The 19,199-nt window shown below is 50.2% G+C and overlaps 1 protein-coding gene across 1 annotated transcript in view; it reads right to left on the reverse strand.

The window, feature by feature from the left end:
* The window catches only part of Cerk (ceramide kinase), a 49,325-nt gene extending 36,440 nt beyond the window's left edge, over positions 1–12,885 (reverse strand). The window contains exon 1 of the mRNA XM_034516137.2: positions 12,643–12,885. Coding sequence (XP_034372028.1) covers positions 12,643–12,784 — 142 coding nt within the window. The 5' untranslated portion in view covers positions 12,785–12,885. The remainder of the gene's footprint in view (positions 1–12,642) is intronic.
* Positions 12,886–19,199: the final 6,314 nt, after the last annotated feature.

Genomic DNA, 19,199 nt, shown 5'->3' on the forward strand with positions numbered 1-19,199 from the left:
CAGGAAGACAGCCTGTCTCAGAAACACAAATTGAGTGAGTGGGGCAGGGCTGGAGAGATGGCTCAGTGGTTAAGAGCTCTGACTGCTCTTCCAGAGGTTCTGAGTTCAATTCCCAGCAACCACATGGCAGCTCACGACTATCTGTAACCTCATTTCCGGGAGATCTGACTCCCTTTTCTGGCCTCTGTAGGAACACACAGTACACATATACGCATGCAGTCAAAACACTCATGAGCATTAAATAAATATAAAAAATTTTAATTAAAGGTGGAGCAAGAACGAGGAAGATGTGTGATGTTAACCTCTGACACATGCACATGTACCCTCACACACATGCATACAGACATACACACGCACCTAAACTTCCATGCACACGTGCTCAGAGACTTTGTTTTTAAAAACACTACTCTAGTTAGAAAGAACAGCAAATGGCTACGAGATCTGGTCTCTGTCTGGTTTGAAAGGACATAGGTTTCTGCCTATGAGGGTACTTGTTTAGATAACACATCAGGGCAGGTTCATCTCACCTGCTCTGGTACATTTTACAAGACTGTGTTTTAAATAGTTTTTGAATTTTTGGAGTTCAGCTCAGAGATGTTAGAAATATCTGTCCCAATCTCAAAACTCTTCTGTCTCTTTCCTGCCAGGTTCTTCACCACGATGGAGCCGCTGCCTGGGATGCCAGCTGGGACCCTTACTCATTTCCAGCCAGCAGAGCTAAACCTGAAGGCATGTGCCCATTCACTATTCATCTCCTGACATTAAATTTGGCTTTGGTCCCAGGACCCAGGGTTGGCGGCAGGGCAGGGCAGGGCAGGGCAGAGGCAGCAGACAGATCTGAGTTCGAGGCCAGCCTGGTTTGCATAGTCAGTTCCAGAACAGCCAGGGCTACACAGAGAAACCCAGTCTTGGAAAAACAACAAACAAACAAACAGCAGCAACAACAACAAAAACCAGTCCACGTTAAAAAAGAAAACCAAACAGTACTGTCTCAAATAGGACAATGTTATAAATTCAGCACTGCTCCTGTTAGATAAGCCTTCCCAAACTTGGACTGAAAATCTGTAAGTGAATCTCGGCTAAAACTCTAAAACACTTCTGCTGACAACAGACAAATTCTCCTGCCCTTCTGTTCACACCAGGGCAACTCATGTGAGTTTGCAGCTCACCCTGCAACAATGTGATGACATTCCAGAAAAATCAGCTGCCCTTGGCAGGTGAGGCTGGCCTGCTGGTCCCTGTCATCAGGTTGAGTTTACCAGCACCTTCTCCACTGCCTGCTGTGGTATTTGCAGTCATTGCATGGCCTCATGGGGTAGACAGACATCAGCTTCTAGCACTTGCTGGTTCTTGTTCTATTTGTGTATGTGAGTTGTGACCACAGCTCACTGACAGGAAACCAGTGTCTGCTGCCGCTCAACTGTGGTGTCAGAGGCTCTGGGATACCCATCAGTTTCCCACATGCCTCCAGGGTATAAAGGTTCACCAGTGTCCCAGGCACATACACATGTAAGCCCGCACATATGGGACAAGGGTCAGGATAATGAGGCATGCCACTCAGTCGGGCCTCTGATGGCCACTTGGAAAACCCAGGGAATAAAGATCAAGACAAGCAGCTGGGCACAGTGGCATACACTTATAATCCCAGCCTGGGAAAATGGAGGCAAGTGTATCACAGTCACAACTGCTGCATGTGGCCCTCCAAGACCTTGAGGTCTGATGTGACAGGAGAAGAGGGGCTGGGACAGGACAGTCACTCCCGGAGTGCCCACTACCTAGGATTAAAGGTCATGCAAAGGCTGAGGTTACATCCCCATGGAAAATAGGCATGAAGTGGCGCCAAGCACCTTCGCTTGTATGCACCCCGTCTGTACAGGAACCTGAGCAACAAGGGCACCCAAGAGAGCTGGTTCGGAACATACCCTGCAATTAAAAAGGAGTCAGACACACTTCCCTGGCAACAGGCCACTCAGTATCATTCGCCGTGGGAACACCGGCCTTTGTTAAAACTCTGTACGTGGGCCTCTGGGAGTGCAGAAATATCACATAGGTTGGGATTCTCTGGGCAATGGTTCTCTTTTGAGAATGGTTCATCTTTCTGTTCCCTTCCTGCTGGGCTCTTCCATCCTGATGCAAATTCTGCCCGGTGCATCTTCAAGTGTGCAGACAAAGTGAACCAGACATAGGAGTCACCAACTGGGAGCTCGGAGGTGGCTGTGGGCTCCACACCTGCTGAGGCATGCCTGAAGCTTTTGAGTAGGTACACAGATGGAGGCTCTCGGGAGAGAATCAAACACGGAGCTGAAAAGCTTTGTGTCTGGAGCTTAAAACTACAAGCTGTTCTCAGTACTCGGGGACAGAATATGGAGCAATGAGGAGAGGCGGTGCCTAGGAAATGGGTCAGTAGGAACTGTCTATTCTGAAAACACAGACACCTCAACACTGGTGATAGACTGGATGTGTCTTTTCCTTTCTCTTCCTTCTTGGACTTTAGTTATGAAATTCAGAGGCAAAGGCCCAAGGCAGCTGCCTGGGGTTTGAGGGCAGGCAAGGGTGGGTTTCCTTTTACACCACAGAGCTATAATCTGGAATGGAAGAAGCCACTATCACTATCGGAAATACCAGTGTGCACAGACAAGAATGTCAACACAAGCCAGCTCCCTGCAGCCACAGGCCAGGGCAGGGGCGGCCTCTCTGGACAGACAGCCTTAAACAAGAACCACCACACCTCACTGAAAAGGTCAGCTCTCCTTTCCCAACCATGCCACCTGTACTGAGGAACTTAGGACTGTGGCTACAAGCCGGGGGGGGGGGGGGGAGCATAACCACTCATGGAAAAAAAAGCAGGGGTGGACATGTTAATGCCCCAAACCAAAGAAAGTCTCCAGAGATGGAGGGTTGTATACATATGTTGTATAAAGATGAGGTGTGGCAAGCCTCCCAGTGTGCAGCAAAAACAGTTGTAGAATCTGAATTCCAACTGTACCCGAACACCTCAAGAACAGAGAGAACACAGGTCTGGGAAGCAGACAGCATACAGAGTTCATCGCTGCCTTCAAGGGTAGATACATCCTTCCTGGGAGCCCTCAAAACATACACCAAAACTGATACAGTCTAGGGGCATTTATCAGGTTCATTTTCTCTGCCGCGTCGAGAATTAAGTGGGGGGTGGGGGGAGAATCTGAAGCATGAGGGGCAGCAGAGTCATCTCAAGCATTGTGAACAGACTCAGCAGTTGAAGAACAGCGTTTATTGGGAGTGAGGACAGATACACACACAAGCACGAAGAGAGAAAAAGAGAGAGGAGGGTTGGGGAGAGAGAGGAGAGAAAGGAAGAAGACCCAAATCCAGTCTCTTCTGGAAGCCTGTGAGTTTTAAAGGCACAGAAGAGTTTGCCTCCCCTACTTTAGGGCTGGTCCATTTGAAGAAAGTTAGGATGGTTGATCGTCTCAGAACTACCATGGGACATACTCCAAGTAAGCCTTAAACATGAGCCAGTCCAGAAGCAGAAGGCCTTCTGGTGGGAGACAAAAACCTACAAAGAGTTTTGTTTTGTTTTAAGGTGCCAGACTTTCTGGTTTCGAGTCAGGAGCACGAGGAGAGAAGCTTGGAAACTTGCCACCTTTATCATCCAGCTATGGCACCCTCTCCCTACTAGCTGTCAGTCCAACAGGGAGTCTGACTCCTAGTCTCCCCAAACCATTTATCTAACCAGGAGACCCCCCAAAATATATCTCAAACATCTACCTGCCCAGGAGTCCCTGCGTTGTACAGTCAGCCACCATAGTGAGGTCAGCTGTGTCTGCTGGCAAGGATCTATCCACAAAGGCCTGTGAACATTGGCATTTCCTCAGAGAAGGAAGGAGAGGGAGGGTCAGTGGAGCCCACTGTGGATTCCAGCCACCTATATACAATTTTGCCCTAATTGCAACTGGTGGGGGTAGAGTGGAGGTGGGATGGTCTTGGAGAGAGGCTAGAGTGTATATAGGCTGGGGAAGGCAAGGGGAAGGAGGAGGGGGCCATCACCCATGCTAGGTGCAAAACTTCCAAGATGGCTTCTTTGGCAGTGGTAGAGGGGGTGTCACCCACACTCCTGCATGTAACCTCTCACCTAAGCTTTCTAAGTAAGCCTATTAAACTCATTGGTTCTCCAGTAGTGTGGACTTTGGTTTGTTATTAGGACCTTATGAAGAGGGGGGTGATATTGCTTAGTGCCCCTTTGGGATGAAAATTCTTGCAACACCCCGGCACACCAGGGCAGACTCTTGCTCTGTGTTTACTTACACCTTGATTGCCAACTTCAGTTGATCTACACACAGACCTGGCAGCGAGGTGAGGATCCAAATCACAGGGGCCTGAGGCTCTGCAGTTGCAGACGTTGTTCCTCAGAGGGGCTGAGCCTACCCTGAACCTATAGGTTTCCCCCTTGGCAGATACTGCCACAGCTGCCAAGAGAGTGTGCTCCTCAAATAGAAGCTGCAATTTTCCATCAGGTGTTGGGCTTGTTGTTTGAGCCACCTGGATTTAGTACTTTTATAAGACAACACCCTGTTAGTCCGTCTTTGCTAAAAAAAAAAAAATTACTTAAAGCAGGGGTTGGCAGTCAACAACCACTGCTCCAATTCAGGCTGCCGGCTGCCTTTGTAAATAAAGATTTATTGGCACATAGCCAATTAATTGTTGTTGACATAGTGTCCATGGTGGACTATACACTCAAAAGGCAGGACTGAGTAACTGGATGGTCCACAGAGCCAAAGACGCCTCTGTTAGTCCCTTTTAGACAATGCTTGCCTTAAGGGGAATGCTATTTTTACATACATGTCCAGGTTGCCTGGCACATTCGAGCCTCTTAGTCTCAGAGCTGGGATTATAGGCAGGGACTGCCACACCCACTTGCTGACCTGTTTTAGATTACCAAAAGTTAACCAGGAAACCCAGTCAGAGTGATAATGAGTTTATGCCTATTGCAGGGACCTCTGAGACCTGTCATCTCTCAAGAGCCACTGAAACACCAGCAGAGAGGGGTTACTGCTTGAATGTTGTCTTCCAGCCTCTGTCTGGGAAGCTGCGAAGCCTGCAGTCCAAAGGGCTCTCGTGACCACTGGACTGATCTGGAAGGAGAGACTGTTTCCAGCGTAGGTTGACCCGATTGCCATTTATTTCTCACACAGACACTAAGGGGAAATGTGCATGCTTTCTGTAAATGGATCGTTTCTGTTGCTCCTGACCTCACAAAGGGGCATGAATGACATCTGCACGGCCCAGTTAGGTTGATACCTCACGGGCAGCACTTTACACTAGTACCTTGCATGCCAGGATGGTGTAGGGCGTTTGCACAAACTCTCCAGCCTCCTCACATACCCTTCCAACCCACACTCCTTTAGAGGCAGAGAAAAGGTGAGTGCAGTCACCCAACAAGAATTCACCAGAGAGCCCCTTCCTCTCTCCTGTATCTCACACTTCATGACCTTGAGAGATCCATTAACCAACTGCAACTTCTGATCCTGGTGGGAGAGTACTGGGGAGGGGGGTCCTGAGCTAAGGACCCAAGTCCTCCTGACAGAGGGCCTGTAGTCTGACCCCACTGCTGAGCAAGGATAGTGAGCTGTCCTTGTCCTTATCACACCCTGTCCTGGAAGCCTCTACTCAGGGGATGGGGGGAGTCCTTGAAGAGTCAGGAGACACACAGAAGAAAATTCTGGCAAGGATCCTGCCCCAGAGAAGGAGGGAGATAAAAAGAACACATTATAAGAGACAAAAAGAAATGGCCAGCGAGAAAAAGCCCCATGAAGGGCAAAGCACATTTTGAATTCTGAAGGACAGGAGTGAGACTAAGGCTTACATGGGAAAGAAGGAAAACACCTTGGTTAGAGTGGGCCACAGCGAGAAGTGCCAGGGACCCAGGGCATCGCCAATGGCCTAGCTACACTGGGGAGCATGTGATGGAGGGATGTGAGCTAAAGTCAGGGTTGTGTCATGGGAGAAGGTGCAAGACACACATCCTTGGGAGATGGGCAGCTGTGTTTGCACAGAGGCATATCAGACACCCACAACACGGGGACAGGTGGCAGCTACCAACAAAGAAGATCATTAAGACAGAGGGATCTGTGTTAATAAACTTCCAGAGAGAAACGGGAAAGCCGACGAGAAGGAAAGCAGGTTGGAGAATGTAAAGTAAACGTACTGGCAGGGTCTCAACAAACACAGACACTGTGTCTTCAAAGAGATGCCCCACATTCTATCTTCTGTGTCGCTTGAATTTAGGGTGTGGAGTGGAGTTCATTTACAAAGCAGACACTTAGCGCGTGTGAGGCCCTTGTTCTACCTTTGGCACCAAGAAAGAAAAAGAGAACTAAATGCTAAGCCAAAGGAAAACCATTCTCAGAGTTTCAAGTTATTGAGACTGTCTTCCCAAAACACCAGAGTAGTACTGCTCTGGCCCTTCCACTATGGGCCCGCCCTCAGTCCCCGACAGGAGTGCGGGGCAGTTCCTGAGGTACCTGAGCATCTCCATCAAGGATGCTCTTTTCTTTGGCTTAACCTCCCAGTCACAGGCTGAGAACAGCATCTCTGTGGCCTCCACTTCAGGATCTCTTTCTGTGAATAGCATCGCTTGTCAGTCATCCGTTTACCAATGTATCTTCTACTTATTTATCATCTACCTACCAGTCATCTCTCTTTACCTGTCTATCAATAATTTATCAATTATCTATCAGCAATCTTTCTATTGATACGTCTATCAATCATCTACCATCCATCTTTCTACCATCTACTTATCTGTCAATAATTTATGTACTGATCATCAAGCTGACTACTATTGTCTACTCTTCCATTTCCTGTCATTGCTCTGATGGAGTGTTGATTTGGAGACAAGGTCTTACTACGTAACCCAGGATGGCTTTGAATTCATGTCCTCCTGCCTCCATCTCTCTCAAGTGCTGGGATTATAAGTGTACATTTCCATGCCTGGTTCAATTTTCCTATCAATATTGTTTTGTTTGGAAACAGGGACTCACTGTAGAGTCCAAGCTGGCCCTTTAGTGATCCCCCTACCTTCCAAATCCAGGGATTATAGATATGTGTTATGAGACCTGCCCTTTAATTTTCATAGATGCTTAAAAGTTTTTTTTTTTAACTTTTAAAGTGTTATTATCATCTCTTCTCTCTTTCTCTCACATACACGCACCATCTTTTCTTTCTTTCTTTCTTTCTTTCTTTTTTTTTTTTTTTTTTTTTTTTTTTTTTTAGTTTTGGTATCTTACTGAAGGTTTTTTGTTTTTCTCTTTTGGTTTTTAGAAACAGGGTTTCCTCCATGTAGCCATGGCTATCCTGGAATTCACTCTGTAGACCAGGCTGGTCTTGAACTCAGAGATCCATCTGTCTCTGCCTCCTGAGTGCAGGGACTAAAGGACTAAAGGTGTGCGCCACCACTGCGGGCATCTTATGGATGTTTTACAATTTTCATATAGTCATATAGTTTAACCTTTCCTGTTCCCTCATAGGCTAAGGCCTATCTTCATCCACAACTTCTCAGGTTTCTTGTAAGAATTTGCTTTTGTATAAACATCTATAATCTCCCTAGAATCATTCACAAAGGTATTAGAGAGCCTGGTATGGTTCACGCCTCTAATCCTAACATTTGGAGAACTCAAGTAGGTGGACCTCTTCAAGTGTGAGGATAACCTGAGCTACATAGACCAGGCTGGGCTGTAGAGCAAGACTCAATCTCAAAACCTCAACGACAAAAGGGTAGTAGTGATTTTTCACCCAATAAAGTGCAACAAATAAAAAGCTAATCTTGAAACAATCCTTTTCCTTAATCTAGCTTGGTTCAGCTTTCTTCTTTAAAGTTGCACCCAAGGGAAAGGAGAGCGGGTGTCCCCAAAGGACCCCAGAATTCTTACTCTCTCAAAGGCGAAAACAAGTCCAAGAATGCAACAACGTATAAACTATGTGTGCATGTGTACTCGAGCAAACAAATGTGTGCACACAAACACACTATTTAAGCCAAAAGAATTAACTAACTACAGATAGATAGTTTTTAAAACCAGTAAAGAGAGACAGAGACAGCAGGAGTTTTGGCTGTGTTTCTGTGTGGCTGAGTTTCTGTGAACCACCTGGGGAGTGAAACCCATCCCTTGGAGACAGCTGGGCAGAGAGCTTCCCCAGAACTGCCAGTGGGGGAGGAGGTTCTGAGGCTCCTATGCTCTATCTCGGCAATGCTTACACAGGTGCAGTTATCAAAACACATCGAACTGTGCCCTTAAAATATGAGGATTTTATTGCAGGAGAATCAGATCGCAATCTTTAAACAAAACACCAGCAGCAAGCTATACTATGGGAAATTTCCTAGCTTCCCCTGCCCCTGTGCATTCTACATCTACAGAAACGCCAAACATTAAGCGCTCTGTATGTATGATATTAAAGAATTTTTTTCTGCTTTCTAGATTTTTTTTTTAAGATTTGTTTTTCATTTTAAAATGATGTCTATGTCTGAGAGTATGTGCAGGTGGGTACAGGAGCCAAACGAAGCTAGAGTTACAGGTATCTGTGAGCAGCCCCGTGTGGGTGCTGGCAATCAAACTTGGGTCCTCTGCAAGAGTGGTGCATACTTTTAACCACTGAGCCATGTCTTCGGCACCTGCTTTCAGGATTTTATTAATCTGGGTCTGGTGTAGGTGTGGGTGATATGCATTCTATGGCTGGGCTATACCCTCAGTCCTATGATTTTTTTTTTTTTTTTTTTTTTTTTTTTTTTGGTAAGCTTGTTTATTAATGGCCCACGGTGGGGAACGATGAGGGTGTAGGCACAAGACAGCAGTGACTTGTCCATGAGCTCACTGCCAGCTTTGGGGCACCCAAGTGGGGGCTGGTAGAAGACAAAGGAGGTTCTCCCCACAAAGGTGGAGCCTAGGAAGTGGCCCCAATGCCATCCTTGAGGCTTCAGCACACTCAGAAACACAGCCCGTACTCTGAAAAGCAACAAACACAGAATTGATAGTGTGCTTTGCTGCACCCTGGGGTGGGGGTAGAGAAGGAGAGAAGCCCAGACATCACTCCAGACTGTCTCAAGTTCAACCAGTGACCCACTTAGAGAACCTCCCCCCCCCCATTTCCTGTTTTTGGTTTGCCCCACTTCCGTTCAGGCTGTGACCTGGAGAAGCACTTGCTGGCTCAGCTTCCTCCTGTACTGATCTCCCCCCTCCCAAGATTGAGTCCTTATCTCTGTTGCTGGGCACTTGGCAGCGAGTGTGGCAACCGCCCCAGAAAGAATATGCGTCCGGGTTCGGGTTCAGAGCCTCCTTCTGCTGTGCACCAGGCACCTAGGGAACAAGTAATTCATGTCTTCCAGTTCTCATGTCTACAGCAGGAGAGGATGAAGGGGGAGATGAAATATAGCTGCTTGTAGTGTCCGTAAGCGCTGTCTGGGAGTTCCAGGGCTGCCGGCCTCTCACATGTCTTACAATCTGTTTTTGTACAATCTTCTGCCTGTGGTTCCCAGCCCAGGCAATTCAGGTGTGTCCAGACACACCTGGGGAGTGGCAGATTGGAAGTGCCACTGGCTAACTAAATTAAATGTGCCATGAACTGCTCAGAGCATGCTCTCTGACTCCACAGACTCAAATCTCATTTTATTCTAAAGTAGACTTACTTCTCTTGGGGGTTAAAAACACCCGAGTGGGGGAACCAAGATGGCTCTCCCTACCCCCCAAGTCACAGTTTGCCAACTTGTTTTTGTATTCACCATAGAGGTGGAGAGCATCAGGAAAGGGGACGTGAGTAAGGTGCTTTCTGAGGCAACCTACCAACTGGTCCCTCACAGCCAGTCCTAGAGAAGACCAGTCTGTTGGGGCTGCTACCCAAGTGGCCATGGATGAGTCTACACAAAAGTGGCTGCACACTTCACAGCGGTGACGCAATACTCACAGAGCCGGCCAGCTGTGGAAGCCACCTGCCAGCAAAAACAGGCCGATGAAAAGCAGACGCTGCCAGCAAACCAAGCCTAGAGTGTGGGCACCAGAAACCGTGAGAGCAGCTGACCAACTGAGCTAATGCTGACAACGGGTGATGTCCCACCCCACATCTCACAAAGGAGAATGGCTCTTGTCTGTGTCTCCATGGCCTCCCTGACCCAGAAGAGGCAGTGCTCTCCTGTGAAATTGGGTTTGCTCAGCCTAAGTGAAGCCCATGCCCGTATGACCCAGAGCAAAGGGCTGCAGCTTACACATACTGAGCACCCCCATGCAACAGAATTCTTATCCTAAGCCTAGATTCTAGGCTCTAGAGGCTTACCTGAAATTCAGCCCACTCGGGTCTAGGCAGAACAGTGGGCAATAAAGTCAGAGAACATGAAAGCCAGAGACATGGACCTGGGAGGATGTGCCAGGGGCACATGGGAAGAACTTCACGGTAACCAAGTCCCAGGCACTGAGCCACAGAAAGGCACTCTGAAGACAATGCTGCTTTGATCCCAAGGCCAGAAACCAGGTTGGTCATGAGCCTGAGACTACCTTAGCCCTACCTACCTTCAACTCAGTCTGCAGAGCCCGGCAGCACAATACCAGAGTACTTATGGTCCCAACTACATACAGGACACCAGAAAGCCACTCTGGGTTGAGTGAGTGAGTGAATGAATGAATGAATGAATGAATATGAATGAATGAATGAATGGCAGCCAAAACTCAGAGTGTCCTCCAGGGAGTCCTGACTTCCACCATTCCCACTTTCAACAAGTTTTAATAGAAAACTCCACGCTTCTCCCACAGGTGCCTTCTCAAGGTGACAGTCAGTCAGTCCCACTTCACCAGACCTTGCCTACCTCCATTGTCCCCACTAGACTGGGTCAACTGTCTTCCTTCTACTCTGCCTTGTCTCTCCTCTCTATCCTCCCTGAGGAGATCACTAGGTCTTTGAAAAAAAAATTGAGCTGGAAACCATTGTTCAGAGCCTCCCTTGATACCCACAATAAAGACCAATGCCCCCCTCCAGCCTGACAAACCGAGGGAGTCCTAGAACCTATTTCCCAGCTCTTCCCCACAAACCTTGACCCCGACACACCCGAGTCTTGAGGTTCTTCTGCTCTTTATCATTTGCCATCAGTACTCAGCCTCTCCGGGTTTCTCTGGGCAAGTGCCACCGAGGAAGTGAGGCCTGCTTAGCCCATCATGTAATGGTCAGTGACCAGCCCTCTTTGACTCAAGCTTGATGCCTACCCTGGAAGGTTCTTCTCCAAGTCCATTAGATGCACTCATCCCCATGTGTCCCTCTGTGCCTCCTTAAGTGGAAAAGGCCCCATTCCATCAGCGTCTAGCCTAGAATCCCCAGGCTTGTTCCTAGCCGGGACTCAAGGGAAACTTGCAGGGGATGTTTGGGGTTTGGTAGTTAAAGCCTGTGTTTAGCAAGCCACAAGCCCTGGATTCTATCATTTCCAGCAAAGAGAGAGAGGGAGACGGAGAGGCAGAGGGAGAGAAGGGGGTAGGAAGAGAGGGAGAGGAAAAGGGAGAGGGAGAGGGAGAGGCAGAGGGAGAGGCAGAGGAAGAGGCAGAGGGAAAGAAGGGGGTAGGGGAGAGGGGGAGGAGAGAGGGGGAGGGAGAGGGAGAGGAAAGGGAGAGAGGGAGGGGAAGAGAGGGAGGGGAAGGGAGGGAGGGGAAGGGAGGGAGGGAGGGAGGGAGGGAGGGAAGGAGGGAGAGGAGAAATAAAAAGTTGGGCTTGGTGGCACAGATCTGTAATCCCAGTTTGAGGAGGACCTGAGCCACATAGAAAAAACGAGAGAAAGAGAGAGAGAGAGAGAGAGAGAGAGAGAGAGAGAGAGAGAGAGAGAGAAATGAATGAAACTGAATACATCTACAAGGCCAGCCCTGGGTGCCCCCCCCCCCCCCCCCGTGCCCACACATAATCTTCTGTAATCCTCCTTTTAAGGAGGACTGAATGACATCTTTAAAATCTTGGCCAATCCCCCAGATAACCTGCAGCAAAGCCCAGGAGAGTAGCACCAGTGTTCTTGCACCATCTCAGTCACTGCGGGTGGGTTGCGTCTTTCCCCACGCTGACCTAAGCTACTCCTCTTTCATCCCTGAGGGCCTCTGAGCAGGGAGCACACCCCATCAGAAAGTCAAAGCCCCCTTGCTCAACTGCCTAATCGCAGGAAGTCCCTGCCAGGGCCCCTCTGGGCTTCTCCCATAGAGAAGCATGTGTTTGTATTTGGATTCACTGTATTGGAGGAAGGGGATGACCAGAAACCAGTCCTGTCCAGGTGTGCCAGAGCCATCCCGACCGTAGCACCAGCAACAGACCTCCTCTGGGGTCCCGTGGATGCTGGGGGGGGCAGGGGTACTGTGGACGCCCGCTCTTCCCCTCCCCCTCCAGCACCTCCAGAGGCTTTGTCATCCCAGTTCCAGGAGCATCTGGGCTCTCAGCACCCGGACGGGTCCCCGCCAGAGGCCGCGGAGTACTTAGACCGCCCCGCACCCGGGCTCTGCGTCTCGGATTCCCCGTGCCTCGGTGCCCCGGCCGCCTCTCCCAGTACCCCGGGTCTCCTCCCTCCGAGTTCCGCCCCATCCCAGCCTGCCCGGAGCGCTCCGGCTACGCAGGCCGGGAGTGGATGCAGCGCCGGCCCCACCAACACGGGATGGCCACACTTACCAGCACCCGGCGCGGAGGGCCCGGGCTCCGGGCTCGGCCACCAGCGTAGCAGAGCCCGCGCGGGCTCCAGGCTGACGGCACAGCGTTGCCGCTTCACCCACAGCACCGAGTGCAGCGGCTCCGCCGCCCCCATCGCGCCCATCGCCGCCGGCGCGGCCTCGTCCGCCGGGCGCGGGGCGCGCGGACGCCGGGGGGCGCGGGACCGTTAGCGGCCCCTGCAGTCTGCACGGCGGTGGCGCGGGGAGGCGGGAGCGGGAGGCGGTGCTGCGTCACCCGGTACGCAGAGAGGGTGGCGGGGATCCGGGAGGAGGCGACCAGGGTGAGGACAAGAGAGGCTGGACTTGGGGACAGAGAAGAATCAGAAACAGAGGATCCGAGAGAGCCTAGGTTGAGGAGCAGAAAAGGCCTAGGAAGGAACGGGAAGGGTCAGAGGAGGGGACTGAGGGGCCTGGCCGTGGGGAAGACAATTGGAGCGGCCCGGTGCGCTGAACCACGCTAGTCTGTGGCTCTTGCTATCCCTGGGCTCTGATGGGTCTGCACTCGCGACAGGGTGGGGAGGGCTGCAAAAAGGGACAGGCGGAAATGTTGCCCGGGCGGTCTTGTGCAGGCGATGGGAGGACTCGGAACTGCTGGTGTGCGCCCACGAGCGACGTGACCTTGGGCATCCGTCTCTTTTTAGGTCTTGGTCTCCTGACGGCTAGCAAGAGCCCTGCAGGTTGGTCCCAGTAGGCAAAAGAAGGCTAGGAGGGAGAGGAAAGGGGAGTGAAAGCTTTGTAAGTGGATGGCTGTGGGTCTACAGCCACCGGAGACACAGGAGAAGGAGTCTTCCTGTCAGTCACCCGACTGTTTCCTCCCAATGAACCGGAGTTGCTGTTCCTGATGCAGCTTAACATGGGACAAGCTCAACATGTCCACTTCGGGGAGGTCTTCCTGGACTCCCCTAAAGCATCCCAAGGCACAGCAGGGCAGAATTCAGCACTGCACTCAAAACATATCTACCCATCTCTGTGAAAATTTTATGGGCATATGGGCTTGTCCCTTACTGGGTCTCCAGTGTCTGAAATGGTCCTTGTACAAAATGTTATTACTCAAATATTGGTTTCATGATGGCACCCGTTCACATATGACCAAGGAAGAGTCTCCTCAGAGATGCTAACTGGTCCAAGAGTGCAGGGCTCTGGTGTGACAGAGCTAAGCCTCACAGCAGGGTGAGCTTTCAAGAAGACTGGAGAGCCTCCTGCCCTCCCCTTCAGCTCTCCTGCTGTTGCAGACAGAGGTGGAGTTGGCCAAGTCTGCCTTGCCTGTGCCTGGTACCAGAGGGCTAAGGTACAGGTCTGATCCTGTCAGTGCCCCGTGTCCATCTGCAGGGCAGGGACAGCCATGAATCACTTGCTTCCTGGAAGCCCAGCCCAGTAGGCTCCCTGACAGCCCTGGAGTATTGGTTAGGCCCAGGCAGAATCCTAGCCCCACCCTGGAGCAAGCTGGACCTGATCTTGCTCAGTGGTTAGTTGAAGCAAGGGCTGCCCCATCTCTTTCTTTTCACAGCTTTCGGGATGAGGCTTGGGGAATGTGGATATTATTATTATTATTATTATTATTATTATTATTATTATTTGTTTTGGGGTTTTTTTTGAGACAGGGTTTCCCTGGGTTGTCCTAACTGTCCCAGAGCTCACTCTACAGACTCTCGAACTTAAAGATCCACCTCCCTCTGCCTCCCAAGAGCTGAGAGTAAAGGTATGAGCCACCACGCCTGGAAATTCATGCAGTTTTTATATATAAGTGTTTGTATCCACGAGGACTTGACTCTACCCTAGTCCTAGAGGAGCTCCATCCAGGAAGACACAGTCACAGGGACCACAAAATACTAGAGTCCTGAGGAGGGGCCCCTGTGTGGATTATAGCCCAGTAGTGAGAACCAGGATCCCCCAGTGGCAACTGTGGACTGAAGTGTATCCCTCCCGCTCCCCCATTTGAATTCTGAAGCGCCAAGCTTGAGTGCAGTAGATAGTAGCTTATTTGGAGACGGGGCCTTTAAAGAGGTGACTCAGTGAGGGGTCTTAGGGGGGTGAGCAATAGCTTAGTTCATGAACAGAGCTTGCCACTTGTCCTTCAAACACACTCATCCACATATGTGTACCTGCACACGTAAGAATACATATGTACAAACAAATTAGACCATTAAGGTAGTCTTGATTCAGGTCAATCGGTGTACTTAGTATAGGGGAGATTTGAACACAGATCCAGGGCTATGTACATGGAACACAAACTAAGACAAGTACCAAGAAATGATCATCTACAGCCTCGGGAGAACCAGCTTGGTTGGATCTTTGGTGTTGGGCTTCCTGGGTATTAAAGTTCTGTGGTGACCCTGGCCAACTAGTGTATTAGCCTGCCAGCCTGGGTAGCTGCAGTGCCAGGACTCGCTGGCGAGCTTCTGCCAAGGGGAGGGCAGCCTAATGAGGGCTGTGTTCTGGGAAGCTGAGATAGACAGCACAGAAAGGCTCAGGCCCTCCAGGCTGGGGACCACAATGAGCACAGCCCTGAGGGCTGGAAGAAAAGGAGCATGCTCTATCCAGAGCAGTGCCAGGCCCTTGCTACCTCTGAGTCCCCTGGGGCTCATCAATTGTTGGGTGTGAAAGCAGATGACAGAGCAGCTGACAGAGCCTCGGAGACATCCATGCAGCCTGGATCAATCCTGGGATGTGGGCCTCTACACTGGGACACACACCTAGTTCCCTCTGATGTCTTCCCAAGCTACCTGGCTCACCTCTTACCTGACTGCTATACCCTTCCCTTGCTGGGCCCTGGTCCAAACACCTCCTTACATGTCTATTTGGAATGTTTCTACCCACACTCCTTACCCACAGCCATCTCTTTGTGCTGCTGAGGCCCCTGGCTCTCACAGAACTTCAACCTGTGCCTGACTCCCTTACAGCCAATGATGCCCCAGACTGTTGCTGGCCTAGTGTATGCACAGTTGGCCACAAGTTTAAAGGGACCGACCATATGGACAGGAAGACCTGGACATAGGTTCAGCCCCAGCAGCCTGGAGCCCTCATGAGCTAGACACCGTCCTGCCCCTTCTCCCCTCTCCTATGTCAAGCTGAGCCATTCAGTTTCTGACCTGATGCTCTGGGTCATGTAAATCTGGGATCCTGACCAGCTGTGGCCAGCACCCTCCCTCCTGGAGGCCAGGTTCTCTCACACATGGGCTGACTGGTTCCTGAGGGCCTGTCTAGTCCCACATACTGCCACTAAACATGAGAATGCCGCCCACTGGGTCACTCACTGGAGAGGCGGCACCTTCCAACTTAGTCCTTTCTGAGCTCCTCTCCCTCCAAAGCCTATACTCTTGTTTACACTTGGCCTGCCTGCTTATCTTCCCAAGCTTCCTCCCTGATGAAGTCAGCAGGACTAATTGACATCAGAAACTGGAACACTGCTGGGCGGGGCCAGGGAATCTGGCAGGCCATACCCACAGGCTGCCAGGAATGCTGCCCTCTGCCCTCCACCCTCGAGGAAGAGCCTTGCAAACACTAGCTGTCAGAGCTGACTGCCTGAGAGAAACGTCCTGAGCACGGAAGCCTGGTTGGTGTTTGATAGACTCTAGAGAGTCATCAAATGCACAACTCTAACCTGCCCTTGGGACCCTGACAATGACTGGAAACACCCGTTATCTCTTCCATTTTACAGATGGCAAAACAGACTCTAGAAACCAAACTGACCTGCTCAAGTGACAGAGGAAAGCAGTTAGACGGGAGGGTAGTCAGGCTCTCTTGTCCTCCAGCAACTCAGAGTTGAAATGAGAAGTTAGAAAGTAGCATAAGCCAAACTCAATGCTGTCAGTGGCCATGCTGGCTTCTCAGGCACCTCACTGGGACAGTTAGTCCACCTTCAAGAGGGCAGGTAGGAAAAGAATATTCTAGCAGAAGTGTCCTCTCTCATCTAAGAAGTTTAGGCTTGGATAAAAAAGCAGGTGGCCCTTAGTATGACAGAGCCTAGAAAGGCTTTAGGGGAGATCTGGCCAGAATAATCTTGTATTGGAGACAGAGACTGTGGCACTTACTCCTCTGGAAAGCTGGGGGAGCACCGTGTCTAGGAATGGGGTTGTGGGAGGCAGAGACCAGACTTTGGTTTGCTTTGAGTCTGCGAGTTCATTAGACTTGCAGGGGTGGTCTATCCTGAGCAGAAACAGGAGCTGGGTTCTGTGCTTAGCTGAAGCTTATATGGTCCCAGAGTGCTGTGCACACAAGGCAAGGCAGCAGCTCTGTGGGCTTGGGGGTTGAGCCCAGGGTTACGAAGCAAAAAAAAAAAAAAAGAGAACTGGGAAGAAACACAACTACAAGATTCAGAGCCTGAGCTGGGCAATAGTGGCACATGCCTTTAATCCCAGAACTTGGGGGGCAGAGGCAAGTGGATTTCTGAGTTTGAAGCCAGCCTGGTCTACAGATCGAGTTCCAGGAGAACCAGGGCTAAACAGAGAAACCCTTTCTGGAAAAACAAAACAAAACAAAACAAACAAACAAACAAAAAAAAGATTCAGAACCCAGAACCTGGCCTGCCCTGCCCATCAGCCTGTTGCCCACTGTCTTCATTCCTTTCCAGATGGGGAGCATCCTGTGAGTTGCTCAGGATGTCAACCCCCAAGGAAGGAAGGAAGTTTGCTCTGTGGCAGCCTCTCTTGGGAAAAACACCACCTCTTAGAAAGTGAACTTGAACTGGACAGTGGTGGCACAGGCCTTTAATCCCAGCACTCTGGAGGCAGAGCCAGGTAGGTGTCTGTGAGTCTGAGACCAACTTCATCTACAGAGTGAGTTATAGGACAGCCAGGGCTACAGAGAATACCCTATCTGCTTTCCCCTGCAGCTGGAGGAAAGACTGACAGCTTTGTGAACCCACAGCTCTTAACCATGTCATGGGGAGGTGACTGACCATGGTGCTGGCAGGGAGCACTCAGGGAGGGAACAGAATGTGTACTCGGCTCTCCCAGGCTTCAGTAAATGATACAATGTAACCTTGACTCATTCCAGACAGTAGAAGCTGCTACAATGTTCAGTTTTAGGAGTTGGGTGAAAGTCACTACCAAAAGTGCCCATTAGTGGTACCTGTGACCCTCCAAGACTCAGCTGAGTGGCCTTTGCACATTGGTAGTTGCTTGGGTGGGTTTGAACCATTAGGGAGGGACCCTGATCTAGAGAAGAGATGGGAGCACACAAAGGCCATTGCTATCACTTCATCGGTACTTGGAGGAGCAGGAGACCTTCTTCAGCCTGTGCATGCTTCACTTGTCATTTTGTGTTCAAGTGAAGGTACAAGGAGAAAGCCACTTTCAGACAAACCCAGTGTGATGGTTTGTATGTGCTTGGCCCAGGAAGTGGCACTATTTGGAGGTGTAGCTTTTTTTTGGAGTAGGTGTGGGCTTATTGGAGTAGGTGTGTCATTGTGGGCAAGGGCTTTAAAACTCTACTCCTAGCTACCTGGAAGTCAGTCTTCCACTAGCAGCCTTCAGATGAAGATGTTGAATTCTCAGCTCTGCCTGGATGCTGTCATGCTCCTGTCTTGATGATAATGGACTGATTTGTGTATCTGTAAGCCATCCCCAATTCAATGTTGTCCTTATAGGTCATGGTGTCTGTTCACAGCAGTAAAACCCTAAGACACCCAGGGTCTTGGAAGCAACACCCTCTGGAGAAGGCGGCCATTTCAGAAAGATAACACAAGCCACGTCAGGCAACAGGCTTTGTAACACTGGGAATGAAGTGTTGGATTCCCAAAACCAAAACCAGAAGAGATTTTAAAAGTCTAAAAAGAAAAGGAAGAAGATCAGTAGAAACTGAATACCACTAAACTCAGCGTTCATGGGTGGCAAAGAAAATACTTTGGCCCCAAGAAAAGCCACATTAAAGGTACTACTGGGCAGTGTTGACAGAGAAGGATGGGTGGCCACAAGGACACCCAGGAAGATGAGGGGTCAACTTTACCACCCTCAACAGTCTTCCAGAAGCCTGGGATGGGGAGTGGAGAGTGGGGAGTGGGGAGTGGGGAGTGAGGAAACCTGAATTGAAAGGTAGTGTTGCCCCTTGAGAATACTGCTGACCATGTGAGATCAGGAAGACTCATGCTACTCACCCCATTATCTTACAGACTGGGAAACTGAAAACTGTAGTGCCTGTGTGTGCATGTGTGAGCGCTTGTGTGAGCGCATGCGTATGTACATGTATGTGTCCAGGAGGTCAGAGGACAACTTGCAGGAGTCAGTTCTCTTCTATCATGTAGAGCATGGGGATCAAACACAGGTCATCAGGGTTGGTGGTTTTGCCTGTTGAGCTGTTTTGCTGACCCAGTAACTCCACCCCCACCCCCACCCCCCCAAAAAAAAAACCCCACTTCCCTATACCATCCTCCTCCCAGGGCTGTTACTTCTGATGGTCTCCATCAGCCCTTGACACTCAGTTCTATGTAGGCCAGCTCACTGTGGCTTCTGCAGAGAGCAGGGCCATACTCTTCCCCTGCAGAGATCTGCCTGTCAAAAGGTGACAGGACTGTGAAGCTCC

The sequence above is a fragment of the Arvicanthis niloticus genome, chromosome 13, assembly GCF_011762505.2.
Source record: "Arvicanthis niloticus isolate mArvNil1 chromosome 13, mArvNil1.pat.X, whole genome shotgun sequence".
NCBI lineage: Eukaryota > Metazoa > Chordata > Mammalia > Rodentia > Muridae > Arvicanthis > Arvicanthis niloticus.